This window comes from Suncus etruscus, chromosome 8 (assembly GCF_024139225.1).
Source record: "Suncus etruscus isolate mSunEtr1 chromosome 8, mSunEtr1.pri.cur, whole genome shotgun sequence".
Classification (NCBI taxonomy): domain Eukaryota; kingdom Metazoa; phylum Chordata; class Mammalia; order Eulipotyphla; family Soricidae; genus Suncus; species Suncus etruscus.
Genome location: NC_064855.1, coordinates 24,667,986 through 24,686,956, shown reverse-complemented (window position 1 = coordinate 24,686,956; position 18,971 = coordinate 24,667,986). Strand labels below are relative to the sequence as shown.

Here is an 18,971-nt window from a genome sequence, read left to right as displayed (position 1 = left end):
CATGGTCATCATGTACCATCAGTACTGCCAGGAAGTGCCCTGGGCCCTCAATGCCACGTGGCATACTGGTAGAGAAGGAAAAGACCTTGAGTTTGATCCCCAGCCCTGCCTAGGAACTAGAGCACTGCCAGGAGCCGGGGTGGCCCCTGTGAAAACAGCACTAACTGGAGCCAGGAGAGAGAAAGTCAGCTTGCACCCAACCAGGTTCAACTCTGGGATTAATGTCATCACACAAACATCAGCAGCTGCAGCTTGTAGGCCTTAGTAGCTCTGGGGGATCTGCACTTTGGGACTGGCAGTGCCTCATCCTCAGGTCCTGGCATGATGAAGAACGGATGCCCATTTGGCTGAGGATCACCTGTGGTGTTTGTCCTCAGACCTCCTGAAAACTTCTGGGGAGCCCCTGTCCCTCCCATTGCAAAATAGCATGAACCAGGGATTGCAGAAACAGTATGCAGGGCAGGCACTTACTTGTCATGTGGCTCACGTGACAGGTTTCATATCCAGAACCCATATGGATATGGGACCTGAATCCCACCCACTAGGAGTGATTTCTGAGAACAGAGCCAGAGTAAGCCCTGAGAACCTCCAGGTGAAGCCTCAAAACAGGAATAAAAACTAGGGGCTGGAGAGATAGCACAGTGGGCAGGATGATTGCCTTACACAAGGTCGACCCAAGTTTGACCCCAGCATCCCTTACCCCTGAGCATCCCCAGGAGTGACTGAGTATCACCGGGTATGGCCTAAAATGAAACAAAATTAAAAAGAAAAACAGCAGCTGTGAAACAGGTCATTCTTTCTCTCAGTGTCTGTGGACTTTGGGGTTCACACCTCCAGAAGGGAGAGGCAACCTATTACCAAACTCAGAGCTGACCTTGATCTCTGGCATTATTTGGGGAAAAAGGGGGCCTCCAAGACACTGCCATGAGGCTGGGACAGCCTGCCACATCCTCGAGGGTGCAGAGGTAATTCCAGAACCTCCATTCTCTCTTCGGCCAGCATGACTCCAGGTGGTCAGGGAGTACCCCCTGCCAGCACCAGGAGGAGACAGGGGAGCCTGGAACTGATGCTAGGGTCTCTGCCCCAGCCCTGCTCATGCCAGCCCTCACCGGTTCCTCATTCCAGGTCCTGAGCAATGAGAAGACACTGACCCTCAAAGCCGTGCGGCAGGAGGACGCCGGCAAGTACGTGTGCCGAGCCGTGGTGCCCAGGGTGGGCGCTGGGGAGCGAGAAGTGACCTTGACTGTCAACGGTGAGACCTGGGAAGGGCTGGGAGTGGGAGGGCTGAGCCCAGGGGGGCCACAAGGAAGCCTCCCCTCTCCACCAGGGGATGTAACGTCCTGCCCTCCTCTTCCCATTGATCAGCTCTGCATGAAGAAGGGCCCCCCAACTTTCAAAATAGGGAGCACTTGCCTTCCAGCCTGGCTGGTACAGGACTCAGACCCATACCTGGGCCCGGCTACCCTGACTCAGGTCCTGCAGGTTTGAGGATGCAGAGCCCCAAGCTAAGCTGTCACCTGCTTCTACATCTCCTCCTCCACCAGGGTGAGGCTCTACCTCCTCGGTCAGTGGTCCCTAAGGTGAGGTTGAGGAGTCCCCAGGATGGGCACTGAGCTTAGCCTGTTCCCCGGTTCCAAAGCCCAAATCCAACTGGGGGCTTGTCCCATCTGTGTCCCCTCCCAGAAGGAGAGGCCATGAGCACACACAGGATACCTGCCCGATCTGAGCACTGTCCCCAACCCCCCAGCCCCCACCCCTTCAGCTCCCTGAGTCCCCAGGAACCACCAATAAATTGGCACTTCAAGGCTAAAAATAACCTCCCCCCTGGCAGCCGGAGTATCCATGGCAACAGGCTGCAGCCTTTTCCTGCCATGTCTGACACTCATGCACTCACGCCTCACTCTGAGCGCACCCCTCTGCTCCCTCAGGGGGGCCTCGGGCCCACACTGGTCCCCAGGATGCCCAGACCTGACACTTCAAAGATAGAATACTGGGTGTGGGGGGTAAAGGAAACTCAGCCCGTCCCCTCCCACCAGAGACGCTTGGGCATATCTGGGGCATCAAAGGGGGCCTACAGGGATAGCACCTCAGGGATGGGAAGCCTCTGTCCTCTCAGGGCCCTCCTTTGCTCCCATCCTTCCAGCACAAGCGCCCTGGCCAAGAAGCGAAAGGCACAGGGGTTGGAGGGAAGCAGAACAGGGGTCCTTCTGCCGGCAGTGTGGCATGATGGGGGGGGCCAGGAAGAGCAGCTCCAGGCCCCAGGCTCTGCAGGACAGAGAGGCTCTTTGGAAAGGGGTCCCAGCTTGCCTGAAGGTGCATACTGAATGGGGTTTTCAAGCTGTACCCCACTGCCGACCCACTCAGCTGCTCTGACTCACAGGAAGGCCTGCCCATACGGGAGCAAACCGGGTGTGTGCCGGAGTCAAAGCCAAAACTAGATACCTGCCTGCACTCACTTCCAGTTCCTTTCCAGAAGCCCTGGGGCTCACCTGAGTATCACCCCCCAGTAATTCCCAACTTGGGAAGTAGAGGAGAAAGGTTTGGGAACCCCAGTGCTCCCTCTTTGCCCCCGATCAAGAGTTTTCAGGTCCCTATGGCTGCCAGCCACTGCCTTCCTCTGCCCAAAGGCTCAGAGGACCCTGGGCCCTACCCTCTTAACACCCTTCCCTGGGGGAACCCACAACCACCTCACCCCACTTCCAGCTACTGGTCATAGTAACCTGGGTCTGGTTTATGCAATTGTCTGCTGGCTGGTGGCTGTCCTGCCCCTTGGCAGGTGGCTCAAAAGCAGCAGTTGTGTAGCTGCATGAGTGGAGAGTTCTGTTTTTTGTTTTTGTTTTTGTTTGTTTGTTTGTTTGTTTTGGGGCCACACCCATTTGACACTCAGGGGTTACTCCTGGCTGGCTGCTCAGAAATAGCTCCTGGCAGGCCTGGCACCGGGATTCGAACCAACCATGTTAGGTCCTGGATCGGCTGCTTGCAAGGCAAACACCGCTGTGCTATCTCTCCGGGCCCTGCGAGTTCTGTTTAGTCGAAAGTACATTTGCCTCTCCTGCCCGTCCCTGGCTCTCACGCCTTCCATTCGCATCTTAGCTCTCAGGAAGGGGCATAATTTAGCCCTGTGCCCCCAAGTCCAAGTTCCCCAGAAAGGGGACAGAGTTAAGGGGTGTCTCCATTCCACCAGAAGGCCTAGACCAGGAGAGACCCCAGGGGAACCCAGGACTCTGATGGAAACTCACCTCCATGTAATGTCTCAAACACGTGTGCAGGTAGACGTGGTGCTCATACGTGACACAGGCGTGCATAAGGGCACACTCTGTGTGAGTGACATCGAATCAGCCTCAGGGCCCATCTGCACCTGTCCTGTTTGGGTGTGTCCAGGGAAGCAGGTGGTCTCCGAGAGGGGTGACCCTGAACTTACCTGGTTTCTTTCTCCCGCTGCCTGCTCGCATCTCCAATTTATTGGGCAAGTGCACCCTCTAGTGGCACATAAGGAAACGGCTTGAAATGGAAGGACTGTCAGGGGTGTTGGGGGTCAGATCCCTTCCTCTTTCCTACACCCCCTGCATAAAGCTCTCCCCAGGCCAGGTAGGATTCTTTCCTCCAACTCTGGCTTATCTGTAAGCCTCCCAGCCTTTTATTATTGACTGTCCCAAGCCAGCCAAGTCTTCTACAGATGTTTGCTTTGTGCGTGAATGGATACAAGCAATGAGCACAGCTCAGGCAGGGTGCCTGATGAGTGTCATCTCCCCACAGGACCCCCCATCATCTCAAGCACCCAGACCCAACATGCCCTCCACGGTGAGAAGGGTCAAATCAAGTGCTTTATCCGGAGCACGCCGCCCCCCGACCGAATCGTGAGTGTTCCAGGCGGGGTGGGTTGGGTGGAGCGTGCCAGGGGACCTAGGGGCCTGGCCCGTCTTCTCAGATCCTGCAATAGTGGTGAAGGCTCCATCCAAATGGCAAACCCTGAGCTGCCTTCCCTCCGTGGAGGAAGATTTTTTACTACCTCTGGGCACTGGAGAAAACTGCATTCAGTGGGGCAGAAGGAAGAGCAAGAAACTGCTTCCTGACATAACGCATGCACTGAAGTGGGTAAACCCGTCCTCACCCCCCTGTCATTGTCTTCAAACTCTGGCCCCCTGGTGCTGCTACTCCTGGTGTTATCTCCCCATTTTTCCCATTGTGTTCCATTGAGGCCACCTGCTTTTTGCATCTAGAGAAACAGCTTCTTCCCCTGCTTCAGTCTGTCTACACTGAGGGAGGGAGGCCATGTTCAGTGAGGAAGTCAGAGTCCTGTGACCCGAGCCCCAAGTCTCCATGGTGGCCCCTATGGAAGGCAGCCCAGGGTCTGTGCCACAGGGGACCCAGCAGAATGTGGGAAACTGAGCCTCTGGGCTCATGCATGCCAGAAACTAGGGTTCTAAGAACTGAGGGCCATTCTGTAAACTGGGGGTATTGTGGGGATGTCTGAGTTGCACACATCGAACCCACCCCCAGAACTGCAAGTGTTCAACCTCTTCTTAAAGTTCTAAGTGTGGCCAGCCCATTCAGAATCTTCATCTCACTCCGGTCCCTCACTCTGGACCAGTTGGTCTTATGGGCAATTTTGCTCCTGAGCCCAGGGTAGGAGACTCTGGTGCCTCCGTTGCCACATGCACGGCTTCAGGGCTTGATGGGCCTGCTCCCCTGAAGAGCTTGCCCAGTGCAGAGTCACCTGCCACCACTCATTCCAAGAAACACCCAAGGGAACTCCCATGTGATCAGGGGGCACTCATGGGTCCATGAAGCTTGGGTGTTTGTGGAGCTGTGTGTTGTGGTATGTGTGCACGGCTGGGATATGTGTTGTGATACGGGTCTGAGTACAATCTGCAGGTGCCATGTATATGTGTGCTGTGAGAGCCCACACAGGTATCCTGTGTCTGTCTGTGGAATGTGCCAGGGTGAGCACATGTTCCTTGTTGTGTCCGTGTGACGGCTCGTTATGTGTTTCCATGTGTATATGAATCTGTGTTGATGCTGTGATGAAGCAAGATACACATTTGAGAGTGTCGTGAAGTTGTAGATGACAGGACAAGTGGCTGTGTGTGTCCCTTTGTCTACTCTGTGTGTAACTGTTCTGTATTGTGTTGCCACTGTGTGTCCAGCCTATCACACCTCCGTCAGCACCTTCTCTATGGAGGCTAGTGTCTACACGCATGTTGTGCTGTGTGTCGACATATTGCAGTTTTGTGTGTGGCTGGTATACGGCGCAGGTGGCTGTGAGCCCCTGTGCCAGTCTGATCAGGGAGCAGCGTGTGTTCTGGGGGAGGCTCCCTCACTCTTCACTCCTTGCCCCCTGACAGGCCTGGTCCTGGAAGGAGAATGTGCTGGAATCAGGGACCTCGGGGCGATACACGGTGGAGACGGTGGGCACAGATGAGGGCGTCATGTCCACGCTGACCATCAGTAACATCGTACGCGCTGACTTCCAGACCATCTACAACTGCACGGCCTGGAATAGCTTCGGCTCTGATACCGAGATCATCCGGCTCAAGGAGCAAGGTGGGCCCTGTGGGGTGGCGGCAGGTAGTGTACAAGACAGGACCTTTGGGGCCCTAAGGGGGCAATAGGTGATGGAAACAGGACCTTTGGGGCCCTGCTGGGGGCAGCAAGCAGTGTAGACAGGACCTTCAGGGCCCTGTAAGAAGCAGGCAGTTTAAGCAGGACTGTCACTGGCTTGCACAAGACTTGTGTAGGACCACGTCAGGGCCCCACCCTTTACCCAACTAACTCAGCCTTGAATCCCCAGATAAAGAATTGGCTAGAGAGGCATCCCCAGGCCCACACATCAGGGAAGTAGCCCCGAGTGACCCAAGGCCCAGCTGAGCTGCCCCCATTCCCAGGCAGTTTCCCTCACTCAGCATTTCCCCTAAGAGGTGCAACCCTGAGGTACAGCAGGACCAGAACACACAGGGTTGCCAAAGCCAGCTAGGCAATATCTACAGAGGCCCAGCTCGGGGGTAGAGGTGTGCCTGACTATACCACACACAGGGCCAAGACCCCCAGGAGACACCTCTCCTGTGCTTGGAAATACTACCTGGCGGACAGAGCTGGGCAGCCGGACTCAGGGCAGCAGGGGATATGGGCTGGTCCATTTCCCAGGGACCATGTATGGACAAGGGTAGTCAGGGAGGGCTTGGGTTTCCAGAGCATCCGACAGTAGCAGCAGCCAGGCCTGATAGAACCCCAGCCCTGCTCCCCGGAACCTCTCGCCCTCTCCTGGCACAAGTCAGAGACCCCAAGCCCAGTGGCCTCAGTGCACCCCTGAATATCGGTGCCTCCCTCCCCTCTTCCCTGATTGGGTTGCTTTGCAGAATGCTTTGCATATGGTTTGCATAATCCCATACCTCCCATCACCCCAGACCCTCCCCGTCCCCTATTCTTACCCTCCGTGTCTTCCCCTTCTCTGTACCCTGCCCCCTGCCCTCTTTCCCACCCACAGACTGGATTTCTCTCTCTGGTATCCCCCCGTGGAGTTGCTAAGAGTCCTATGGGTTCCCCAGTTGAGTCTGTGGGACACCCTGGAGACAGGCTGGGGAAGGGAGCCCTGAACCTGGAGGGTGCCCCACGTCCCAGCCCAGCCAGCCCGGCGTGGCCGTGGACTCTTGCCTTATTTCCAAACAGGTTCGGAAATGAAGTCGGGAGCCGGGCTGGAAGCAGGTAGGAAGGAGATAATGAGGCCTCCGGCGGGTGGGACTCGGGTGCTAACTCTTCCCTCCACCCTCCCCTCGGAGGGATAGTGAGGTCAGAGTAGCGGGAGGGGGACCCCAGGACTTGTCTCTTGTCATCGGCTCAGCTCGGAGCCCCAGGCTCCCAGGTCCACCCATATACCCATAACCCTTCCCGCCTTCTCAGGAGCCAGCACTGTTCCCCGCTCTCTGTGCTCCCACTGGCCGGGCCTGCACCCCACTGACCCCTACCCTCCTGCCCGGCCTTTGCAGGGACCATGAGGTCATCAGTCCCCTGAAAGGGGCGGACGCCCAGGTAAAGGGGTCACTGCCAGAGTTCAAGGCTGTGCCTGGGTGTCTGCTCCTCCATCAGCCCTCCTGCCTCCACCCCGCAAGCCCTGACCACTTAGCCACAGCACCAGACCTACAGCAGCCCCAACCTCCTCCCAGCAGGGCCCCCTGACCAAGCGCCCCATGAGGCATTCCCAGTCCAGCTAAGAAGGAGCAGTGAGCTCTGCGCACTCCCTGGGCTCGAGGGTATCCCCAACAGAGACCCTGACTGTCAACTTTACCCGAAAGGCCTGGAACCCTAAGCACCACCCCTGGAGAACTGGCTTTGTGACACCAATCCCCAGTCTTTCCAAGAAATCACAGAGCAGCCTGCAAGAACCTAGCTAAATGCAGACGCATGCAATTCCCCAACAAGGGGCGGGCGGCGGGCAATGCTCAGAGGGAACCCCAAATTTCATCCCAGCATCAAATGGCTTTGGAAGAAAATTTTCCTTGCAGTGGGTCTCAAACTCCGTCAGCCCAAGGGCCGTTTGGGGCCCTTCGTTACAACATTTTGTGGCACTGCCCTAGAGGAATCTTTTTTTGTTTTTGTTTTGGTTTTAGTGTTTGGGTCACACACCCCCAATGTTCAAGGCTTACTACTGACTTTGCACTCAAGGATCACCCTGACTTTGCCTCCTGCGGCCCCCAGGTAAATTGAGTTTGAGATTCAGACCTGGGGGCAACCCTTTTGCTTATCCGAGTGAGCCCAGTAGGGGGCTCAGAGCTTCGTTTCTCTGCACAGTGTCGAGGGCCCTTCTCCCTCCTCACATCCAGCTCTGGCATCTAGGGACAGTAAGCTGCCGCCAGCATAGCAACCCACAGTGCTCAGCTCCATGAGAAATCCTGGTTCCATAGGGACACAGGGACTGTCCCCTTCTTCCCAGCAGCCCGCAGGCCTGGGTCCTCTTTCTCTCATACAAACCCAGGGGTACTAAGCCTGAGACAGAAAAGCAACAGAAACTCACAAGCTCCGGGTGGCAGAAAGTGGGCATTGGTGTCCCCTTGGATTTACAGTTTCCTGGGCAGGAACTGGCTCACACCCAACATAGGTTGTCCTCTCTAGATTTTCCAGTCCAGCCTGGGTGGGCTTTTAGAGCAGAGCTTTCCTTTCTTTAATTGTCTTTTTGGTTGGTGGGAGATGAGTGATTGCACTGTGCTCAATCACTCCCAGAAATTCTCCCTGGGACCATAAACAGTACTGGGTGCTCAAATCCGGGTCAGCCCTTGTCCAAGGCAAAACCCTTTTTCTCCCACACTTTCTGTCCGGACGAGAGCTGTGTCTTGCAACCACTCAGTGTGGGCTTGACCCAGCAGATTGTGGGCAGGGTGAAAACTGGGCTTGGCAGAGTCCCAGCCAGAATAACAACAACACCAGCCCACAGCCCAGTGGGATATGGTTCAATGCGTTCTCTCCATCTTTTCCCACCCTTTTCTTTTCTTGGTCAGTTCTCTTGTTTTCCTTCACTTCCCATTTCCCTCTGCTGCCACTTGTCTCATGATGTGGCCCCCCCACTGACACAAGTCACTGACTTGTGACTCCCTCAAGACTCTTGACAAATGCAGCCAGGGGTGGCAGTGCCATGGGGTGGCAATGCCTAGGTAGAAACTGCGGGCATTGAAGCAGGGCTGGTGTACACACCACAGCCCGCCCCGAAAAGTGTCCCTCCACTGACACCGGTTTATGGATAAGGGGAGTCAAACCATTTGTTTAGATGGAGAGATGGGGACAGGGTCAATGAAGCCTCTGAGATGGGAGGAGGGGGTGTGCCTAAGGATGGGGTTGGGCAGGGTGGGGTGGACAGTGGATTGGCCTTGGCACCCCCCACCCAGAGCTCTGTGTCCCTAAACAAAGTCAAAAGACACCTCTGGCATCTACAAACAGGAGACTTGGACTCAGAAAGCCTCTAGGCTCCCTGTACCCCCATTCTGAGTTTTAATTTCTGTAGTCAGCTCAGGCCCTCAATTGGATGCTCATGGCCCTGAAACTATCCACCCCTTTCCATCTGTGTGACTGAGATTTCAGAGAGAGACTGAGAGAACACAGCGGCGCTGGCCCTTCTCATGAGGTGCAGTACTAAGAGGCCCAGCGGGCTGGCTGAAGAGAGGGTTGAGGTTAGGGTGTAGGTGGGGAGAAAGCTTGCTCCCACAGACCCCAAGACTTAGGTCTGCCATAGCCCCCAAAAGACGTCCCACCTGCTGAGTCCTGCAAGCATGTCCACACCCTTCTCTGTGGCCCTGGGAAGGCCAGAGGAAGACAGAGCAATGAGGAGGGAAGTGACTGGAAAGCCGGAGAGATAGTACAGTGGGTGGGGAACTTGCATTATACATGACCCAGGAATGACCAGGGTTCCATCCTGGCACCCGTATGTTTCCCCGAGCCTCACCAGGAGTGACCCTTGAGCCAAATGTGGGTGTGAGGAGAGAGAGGAGAGGGGGAGAGTGGGGGGGAGGGAGAGAGGGAGGGAGGGAGAGAGAGAGGGAGAGAGAGAGAGAGGAGAGAGAGAGAGAGAGAGAGAGAGAGAGAGAGAGAGAGAGAGAGAGAGAGAGAGAGAATTGGTGATTTATCCAAGGCTAAGGATGACTTAGTTGCTTCCCACCTCCACATTCTAGAATATTCCTAGTTCAGTGTCTGAGAGAGACCAGCTGCACCCAAGCCTTGGCCTCACCTCTCCCTGTTCCTCCCATCTGCACCTCCTCCCTTCACCCAGTCTCCTCCAGTTCCTCCACCTTCGCCTGAGCTCTTCAGAGCTGAGTCCTCCTATCTCCACCCCACCTAAAACATCTCCTGGGTGGCCCCAGGGTGGGGGCTGTGGGATCCTGCAGGGCCCAGGTCACCCCTGTCCTCTCCCGCTTCTCTCTACAGAGTCCGTGCCCATGGCCGTCATCAATCGGTGGTGGCCGTAGGAGCCGGCGTGGCCTTCCTGGTCCTCACGGCGACCATCGTGGCCTTCTGCTGTGCCCGGTCCCAGAGAAGTACGGGAGGGAGACCCGGGATTCTCAGGGAGGGGGACAGAGAAAAAGGCCGGGCTTAGGCTGCCCCGGAGAGCAAGTAAGCAGGAGCGCAGGGAGCGGGCCCAGGGGGGAGGTGGCAGCAGTCTGAATGAAGCAGCTGGGGTGGGGGTGGCTGCTGGAATCCTGTGTCCAAGCAGGAAAGTGGGACCCCCCCCCCATGCAGGCTTTTCAGGGACTTTGGTCACCAGCAGCAAACGATGACCCAAGTGACCCATATAGGCCTCAGGGCTGTACTTCTAGTCCCACGAGGGTCAGCCCAGCTGACAGGACACAGTGGGGGGGTGACCATGGGGGTGGAATCAGCTGATCCCCCCACCCAGCATCTCCCCCAAACCTTTGGCAAGCCCCCACTTCCAGGATCTGAGTCCTGCGAGGGATGGGGTGGTGGATGGTGACGGGCTTTTATGAGCCCCCTGGCTGCTGAGGCGTGCACCAGCCACCCTAAACTCTGGGCTGGGGCATCAGAGATGGGACAGCCTGTACATCACAGCTCAGCTATGGCCACTCTGTGAATGCTTACTTTCCCATGGACGACAGAGAGGCATGACTTTTGGGGACATGAAAGGGGCAACCTTTAGAGAGGTCCTTGGGGCCCCACCATTCTCCTCTGTGGTCAGTCGCCCTCATGGGAACCCAGAGACCTGGGCCCACACGTCCTGGACAGAGTCTGGCCAGGACCTCACAGTCTTTGTAGCAGTGAGGTCTAGGACTCTGGGAGTAGAGAGAAGGTGCCAGCAACTCCGGAAGGGTGTGAGCCTGGCATGAAATGAGGCAGACCCTGCCCAGCCAGCGAGAGGCTGGAGGCGATGATGCCTCGAGCATCCCAAGAACTTGTGTTTCCCACAGCAGGAGTCTGGAAACGCTGGGTCCTGTCTGGGCATGTGCTTCACAGCCAAGGCTGGGAAGCCGTTGAGTGCAGGGGGTGGGCAGGCCAATGGGAGACAGGATTGGATGGGGTGGTGGTAGGGAGTTCAGCATCACAGGCCCTGCTGCCTGGGGACTGCAGACTGAATCTCGACCCTCTGCCTTCCTGTCTCATGTCCAGATCTTAAAGGGGTGGTGTCAGCCAAAAATGACATCCGCGTGGAAATCGTGCACAAAGAACCCTCGAGTGGGCGGGATGCAGAAGGTCACCCCAACATCAAGCAGCTGATGGTGAGCCTAGACTGGACTCTATAGGCATCCTCTGAGCTCCCTCGGAGCCCAGCTCTCCATCTTGCTGCCTTCGGGTTTGCGGAGTGACCTTGGGTCTTTGCAATGCCCAGAGGCAGCACCACCATCTGCAGGGCCAGATCGGGGAAGGAACTTGCCATGTGTGGTCAATCCAGGTTCGATTCCCAACACTTGAGCACTGAGCCAGGTGGAAGTCCCGAACACCAGCACTGGAAGTAAAGGCCTGGTTTTTGGTGGGAAGCTCAAGTGGACACAAGGTTTGTTAGTTTAAGGCTAGACCTGTCTCTCCAGGAACATGATATTCAGGCCCTGAATGATGCCCGTTTACTCTTAGTGACCTGCATTGCTTAGACAAACAAAGGAGCCCCTTCCACATATGAGCCCCTCCCACAAATGAGTGCTTTCCACATCGGCCGAACGTGTGGCTACTCCAGCCCATCCTGCCAAGTGTGTAAGCAGGAACCAGACTTGAAGTGCAAACAATGAGCCACAGTCAGTAGACAGGGATCTCATGGTTATGGCCATGGAGAGTGAGATTTTGGGGGGCCGGGAAGGTGGCGCTAGAGGTAAGGTGTCTGCCTTACAAGCGCTAGCCAAGGAACGGACCGCAGTTCGATCCCCCCGGCATCCCATAATGGTCCCCCCAAGCCAGGGGTGATTTCTGAGCACATAGCCAGGAGTAACCCCTGAGCGTCAAACGGGGTGTGGCCCAAAAAAAAAAACAAAAAAAAAAAAAAAGAGAGTGAGATTTTGGATGCTCAAGGTCTGGGATAGGGGGGGCTGTCCTGGTTCACAGTCCATACATGCAGGGTGGGAGCTGCAGGGTCCGAAATCCCTGTTTCAGGGTTCATCTCTAGCTCCAGCTTCCTGCCAAGTAGCCGCAGCCCTCAGGGCACCTGGCATGTCCTGCCTTGGCTTGCTCAGTCTCCCTGGTGTTGCCAGGCCTGTCTGTTGTGAGGCCTGAGGCCCGCACTGTCCTCAAGGAGCAGCTCTCTGCAGGAGTGCTAGCACAGCGGGGAGGGTATTTGCCTGACATGCAATGGACCAAGGTTCGATTCCTGGCATGCCATACAGTCCCTTGAGCCTGCCAGGAACAATTCCTGAGCGCAGAGCCTGGAGTACTGTAATCCTGAGCATCACCAGGGTGTGGGCCCCAAAACAAAACAAGGAATCAGATCCCATGTTCCCTCCTCCATTGGTGTGTGACTCTCTTCAAACCCCAGGCAAATTCCTCTCTAATTATGGGTCTGCCTCTCCATTACCCTGAGCTCCTCCAGAGCAAAGGGCAGGCAGAAGACAGTCTCCCCACACATGTCAAGCTCCCGTACCTGTCTAATGGTGCCCTCATAGGACATCACCAAGCTGAGGGGCCAAGGCTGGCTTACCTGTGAAGGTATTTCTCCAAGATGGCAACCCCCAGATTGGAACTCTACTATTCCATTCTCCCCAGTTCAACATCAGAGATGGGACCTTGGACTTTGCAGCATGCTGCCCCACCCCCCTACCCCATCCCAGCCCCATGCACCACCACTGGCCCCTACAGAGAGGCAGGCAAGGATCTAGGATGGGAAGGACTCAGTCCAGAGAAACAGATGTAACCTGAAAATGGATAAAGGGCTAAGGATAGATGAGACATGAGTGCAGGAGAGGAGCCAGGGCCCACAACACGAGCAGGGATAAAGAGCCCTTGAAGGAGTGACCGTAGGGCTTAAGGCCTTCATGGGTGGGGTCTCTGGTATTTCTGCTCCCATGGGCTCTGGGACTTTGGAGAAGAACACTTCATCCGTTCCTTTGCTGACATAAATTTAATAGCAGCAGCCTTGGGGGTACCAGATGCTGGACAGTGGAGAAATGCTGTCAATGTAGTCAAATGTGATGCAAAATGTGTGTGATGGCCATGATGTGTGTCAACATCGAGATTGTGTGTATGTGGCTCCAACTCCTGTCATGGCCACGACTAACAGGGCCCTGCACTACCCAAGGCCCTCAGGCATCTCAAGTCTCTGTTGTGAACCACATCTATGGGCCTCCTGAATCCGTTCTCCTCCAGCCCTCAACCTGACATGGACATGGAATCCCTATCAGTTTGGAGCCACAGATGGAAGTGCTCAGGGCTCCTCCCAACTCCACACTCAAGGTCTAATTTGAGCCACCTTCAGACAAAGCCTATACCGGGCTGTTTACCTCTCTCTGGCCCTTTATTTTAGTTCTCTTAACTTTACTGGGGCCTGATCCTGCTCACAGTGCTGGCCCACAGCCAGCAAATGCTCCACAAGCTGAACTGAGCCTATCAGTCAGGCTTCTGGGGTGCTACCGAGTCAGGGGTTTAGTGGTCAGCTGGCATGAATGATAGAGGTCATCAACATCCTGGCCCATCCATGGACTTGCCCCTCTCTCCTATCCCCTGTGGCCCAGGCAGTGGGGAGGGGAGGGGAGGGGAGTAGAGGAGGGGATGTGAAGAAATGGAGGGGAGGAGTGACAAATGCCAGTGCTTGACCCAATTGAGCTCCTTCAGAGTTGGCCTGGGGGTTGTGGGGAAGGGCTGGAAGTGAGGCCTATCTGTCCCACTAAGCTGCCATTGTCTGGTTGCAGATGGACAGGGGTGAATTCCAGCAAGACTCAGTCCTGAAGCAGTTAGAAGTGCTCAAAGAAGAGGAGAAGGAGTTTCAGAACCTGAAGGTGAGGCTGGCCTGGGGCGACAGGGGTCAGAATTGGGGGGAAGGTGTCTGTCCTCTTAGGGGGGAATGTACCCATCTACTTCTGCTGGAAACCACCTCTATGCCCAAGCCCTAAGGAGGCAAGAGGGAGCCTGTGAGAGGTGAGGGGATTCCAGTAAACCTGGAACTGTGTCCTGTTGGGGACCCTTCATTCTGCTTCCCGGATGGCTGGACCAGCATGATAAACAAGCATGCCACTGGGCTCCTACTTACTGCCCTCTCTAGGGGCTGCCCTCACTGCACTCCTTTCCTATGACCCCATGTTTCCCCCACCCACACCCCATTCCCCTATGTCCCTTCCCCACCTGCACCCCCAGTTTTTTCTGTGGCCTCCTCCCGTGCTGGCAGGGCCACTCAGTTCACCCTCCCCTGGCTTCCCAGGTGGCCCGGTGACGCGGCCCCCCTCTCCCTCCGCCCCCCAGGACCCCACCAACGGCTACTACAAGCGTGAACACCTTCAAGGAGCACCACTCGACGCCCACCATCTCGCTGTCCAGTTGCCAGCCCCGACCTTCGGCCCACCGGCAAGCAGCGGGGTGCCTACGGGCATGTCATTCACCAACCTCTACAGCACGCTCAGCGGCCAGGCGCGCCTCTACGACTACGGGCAGCGCTTCGTGCTGGGCATGGGCAGCTCGTCCATCGAGCTGTGCGAACGAGAGTTCCAACGTGGCTCGCTCAGCGACAGCAGCTCCTTCCTGGACACACAGTGCGACAGCAGCGTCAGCAGCAGCGGCAAGCAGGACGGCTACGTGCAGTTTGACAAGGCCAGCAAGGCCTCCGCCTCGTCCTCACACCACTCACAGTCCTCGCAGAACTCCGACCCCAGCCGCCCTCTGCAGCGGCGGATGCAGACTCACGTCTGAGGGCCCCCGGGGCAGGACAGGACAAGACAAGACAGGACGGCACCACACACGCGCCCCCAGTGCCTCTGCCGCCCCCCATTCCTAATCAAGCACAAGTCCTGGGCCCTGGTGCTGACACACGCGTGGACACACAGCCCGGTCGTTCCTGCCGAGTGGCAGGGCCTGGTGACACCTCGCTTGGCTTTAAGGAACAGTGTCTGTGTTGTGCAGGCCCTGACCCTAGTCCCCGTTATCCAGGGGAGAAAGGGGGTGAAGCTGGAGCGTAACTGGGGAGAGCCCAAGCCCCTCACAAGCTCACAGCGCCCAAGCTCCACAGCCTGGACCAGCAGGCTGAGAAGTGACCTTGGCCATTGACCTTGGATGAGGCTCCTCTCCCCCATGCCGGCGGGAGCCAGCCCCCCCCCCACCTCGTTTGGTGTCTTCTGTCCCCTCTGTGTCCAGACTGCATATGCGGCTGAACTCTAAGGCTGGGAGGGTGGTGAAGGGAGAGGAGGGAGTGGGCCCGGAGCCAGCACACCCCCCAGTCCCTGTGTCCTGTTGGCCCTGTCCCCACGGCACAGTCCATTAATAGGAGTGTCCGCTTCCTGCGGGTGGGTCGACTTCCTGCCTGCTCAGTGCTTGCTGGGGGGGGGAGGCTGCAGGGGACAAGAACCGGGTGTGAGGATGAGACTCCGGAAAGGAGCTGCAGAGTGACCGTGTCTCAATCCTGCAGAGGCCCTGGTGCTGGGCCCTGGAGGTCTCTCCAGGCCCTTCTTTCAGCTGCTTCGTGCCAGGGGCACCCCGAGACCATGTGTGCCCCTAAGAGACTGATGCCTCTATGACCAGCCTGTCCAGACAGGAAGCGTGATATGGCTACATGATCTGGGTTTGGGTTATGGTGCTGGTTGGCAGTACTAGCTGCAGGTTCCCTCTTCTAGATCCTCTTCTCCAGCCTTCCCCTAGAAGTGGTGTCTGTGTTTCATCACCGAGTCTGCCTCGGCACATTACGTGACAGTCCCGACTCAGACCTACACATGGCTTGTGGTGACAGGGTCTTTCCGTCCCACTCTACTTCCTGCTGTTGTAAGTCTCCTCACATCCCTGGCAATTTTCCTTGGCAGGCCCCCAAGCCCAGGGTAAGAAATGTAGATGCAGGGGCCAGAGAAACAGTTCACTGAGCTGGGGCACCTGCAGCAGTAGCCCCTTGCTTCAACTCCGGGGAGGAATACCCAAGCACAGGGCCAGGCATGGCCCCTCAGAATAGAAAAAAAAAATGTAGGCAGTCTAGTAACCCGACATCCCTGCTCCTGGGAGCCTTTGCACCATTGGGCATCACCACTTGTGGATTCTGTGTGGATCCTCAGCCTGATGCAAGAAAGTAGATCGCTTATTCACCACGCCTGGTCTTATCTTGCTGGGGAATTGGGATGGGGGGGGGGGGAATCCTGGAATCATCCAGCTGATGTGCCGCCTAACCCTGCCAACCACACACACACTGCTCTCCTGATGGGTGGGTACACCCTTTCTTCCCTGAAATCTAAATAAGTAGAGAAAGAGGGAGTTCTGATCTCGCCAAAAGAGACTCAGGGGTGTGGAGGACAAATGGGGAGCTGGACACTGAGCACACTCAGGCCACAGATACAGCAAAGGAAGGAGGTCTCAGGGAATGCCATGGTGAGAGAGAAGGATGCAGATGGGGCTGGATGGATGATACTGGAGAGAACCAGCTGGGGCCCCATGGGCAAGAAATGAGGGCACTGGACAGCTGGAGGAGTGGAGAGGTAGCTCGCGGGCTAAGCAGATGCTTGGCATGCTAGAGGCTATGTGTTTGATCCCAGCACCACAGGGTCCCCTGAGCACAATCAGAAACTAGCATAAAGCTGATAGTAACCCCTAGCACTGCTGGGGAATGACCCCCTGAAAAAAAAACACCAAAATAAGAAAATAAAAATCACAAGAAGAGGTGGGGCCGGAGCGATGGCACAGGGAGTAAAGGCATCTGCCTTGCGCATGCTAGTCTAGGATGGACTGCGGTTCAGTCCCCCCAGTGTCCCATATGGTCCCCCAAGCCAAGAGCCATTTCTAAGTGCATAGCCAGGAGTAACCCGTGAATATCACCAGATGTGGTCCAAAAACAAAAACAAAAAAAAAAAATCACAAGAAGGGGAGGTCTGACAATGAATGAATGAGCCAACATGAATGCTAGGTCTTTGCATGGTGCTTTTATACCCTGTCTGTGTGTGTGTGTGTGTGTGTGTGTGTGTTCTTGTGCATACACGGGCTGGGCTCAGAGAAGCCAAAGACATCCCAGGGCTCAGTTAGAGTTGGCAAGTGACCTACTGGAGACTCACAGTCACAGGTCCTAACATCACACGCTGCCAGCCCTCAGCACTCACTCAAGGCCATATTCCTCAAGGGAAAGTGACGGGAGTTGGGTGGCCAAGGAGCCAGCACCCGTTCTGCATTTGTGTAAAAGATAGGACAAGTCCCCAAGTGACCTGAGCAAGCCACAAACTCCCAGAACCACACAAGCAGCCCTGCCCCGAGGCACTCTGCGCCTCTACCCCAAGGCCAGGCTCCAATTTTCTAAGCTTTTTCAAATCCGTCCTTGGCAGGGAGCCTGGGAGAGCAGCCTGCCCACTGTCCTGCATCAGCTTCCCAGGCTCACTATCAGTGTGGACAGGCAGGGGTGATTTCCACCAGCCCTTCAGCTTTCTTGAAGAGGAAGTGCTCCCAGGATAACAAGAAATTCCTTCCAATAAGCCCCTGAAACAGGCTGTTGAAACCCAGGATCTGGACAATTGCTTTCTCCAGGAATGGAAGAGGGGAGGCAAGGGGTGTGGCTTGCAAACAGTAAATCTGTTTAGGAGATTTCTCACAACCAGCGAAGAGGAGCCAGTGAATTCTAGAGATCACTTTCACAGGGGTAGGCCTGAGCCATGCACCTGGCACCATCTGCTATGGGAGGGTGGGAGGGGTTGAAACTGCCATCAAGATGGTCACCCCACCCTGCCCTCACAAGTTCCTTTAGCTTTTTCCAGGCTTCATTCGTGTCTGGCACCAGAAAAAAAAAAATACAAGTCCCGGGGGCACCCTGACAGTCTCTTCTCTGGGAAGCTTCCCTTAAAAATAAACTCTTTATTAAAATAAAAGCCTAAATATTTCAATAAAAATGATCTCAGTTTGCATAGAGCTTTGTGATGTGTCTACAAAGAGAAACATAAGCCAACAATCTCTCAATGGCCTTTTGTCTCTCACTTCCCCTTTTCAAAGACTCTTCTCCCAGTGGTTTGAGGCGCAGTGACCACATGTCAGTCATTGGCAGCTTTGGCGCAAAGCTAAAAGGCCATCTTCTGGAGTCTCTGAGGAGAGTTCTCTCTCCAGTAGTCACTACTCATTTTCAAAAAGGTTCCAGCCACTTTCTCCAACACCCCACTCCAGTCTGCTTGCCTGACCATAACAGGGAAAGGGCATCTAAAGCTGTAGATTTCTTTAATAAAAGAATCCGTTTGAGGGGCCAGATAGATAGCATGGAGGTAGGGCATTTGCCTTGCTTGCGGAAGGATGGCAGTTCGAATCCCGGCATCCTATATGGTCCCCCGAGCCTGCCAGGAGCGATTTCTGAGCGTAGAGCCAGGAGGAACCCCTGAGTACTGCCGGGTGTGACAAAAAAAAAAAAAAAAAAGAATCCATTTGAAGGGGCCAGAGAGATAATCCAGTCATACATAGTACAGGAGGTAATTTGTGAACCTCTCATGTAATCACCACTAGAGGTCATTCCTGAGCACAAGCCAGATCTATCTGTCTGTCTGTCTCTCTCTCCTCTCCCTTCCTCTCTCTCTTCAGTTCTCTCTCCCTCCCCACACCACACACACAGAGAAGAGGGAGAGAGGGAGGGAAGGAGAGAGGGAGAGAGAGAGAGAGAGAGAGAGAGAGAGAGAGAGAGAGAGAGAGAGAGAGAGAGAGAGAGAGAGAGAGAGAGAGAGAGAGAGAGAGAGAGAGAGAGCTGGCTTAGATACCAAAAGCACAAAAGATAACGGTTTGCCTTTTATGCAGGTCCTAACCACGACCACAAGGGGGCACTCCAAAAAGGAATAGCTCCTGACTAATACCTGTGTCCTACAGGAGGTAAGGTGTATGGCATTCATGCAACTACTGCTAGGTGTCACTACTGAACACAG

At 55.6% G+C, this 18,971-nt stretch overlaps 1 protein-coding gene across 1 annotated transcript in view; it reads left to right on the top strand.

Moving 5' to 3' along the window:
* KIRREL3 (kirre like nephrin family adhesion molecule 3) overlaps positions 1 to 15,739 on the top strand; it is a 441,995-nt gene extending 426,256 nt beyond the window's left edge. The window contains 12 exon segments of the mRNA XM_049778913.1: positions 1,126 to 1,252; positions 3,757 to 3,857; positions 5,346 to 5,544; positions 6,667 to 6,702; positions 9,907 to 9,929; positions 9,932 to 10,016; positions 11,101 to 11,210; positions 13,821 to 13,907; positions 14,368 to 14,388; positions 14,390 to 14,449; positions 14,451 to 14,480; positions 14,482 to 15,739. Of these exon segments, the coding sequence (XP_049634870.1) occupies positions 1,126 to 1,252; positions 3,757 to 3,857; positions 5,346 to 5,544; positions 6,667 to 6,702; positions 9,907 to 9,929; positions 9,932 to 10,016; positions 11,101 to 11,210; positions 13,821 to 13,907; positions 14,368 to 14,388; positions 14,390 to 14,449; positions 14,451 to 14,480; positions 14,482 to 14,811 (1,209 nt within the window). The 3' untranslated portion in view covers positions 14,812 to 15,739.
* Positions 15,740 to 18,971: the final 3,232 nt, after the last annotated feature.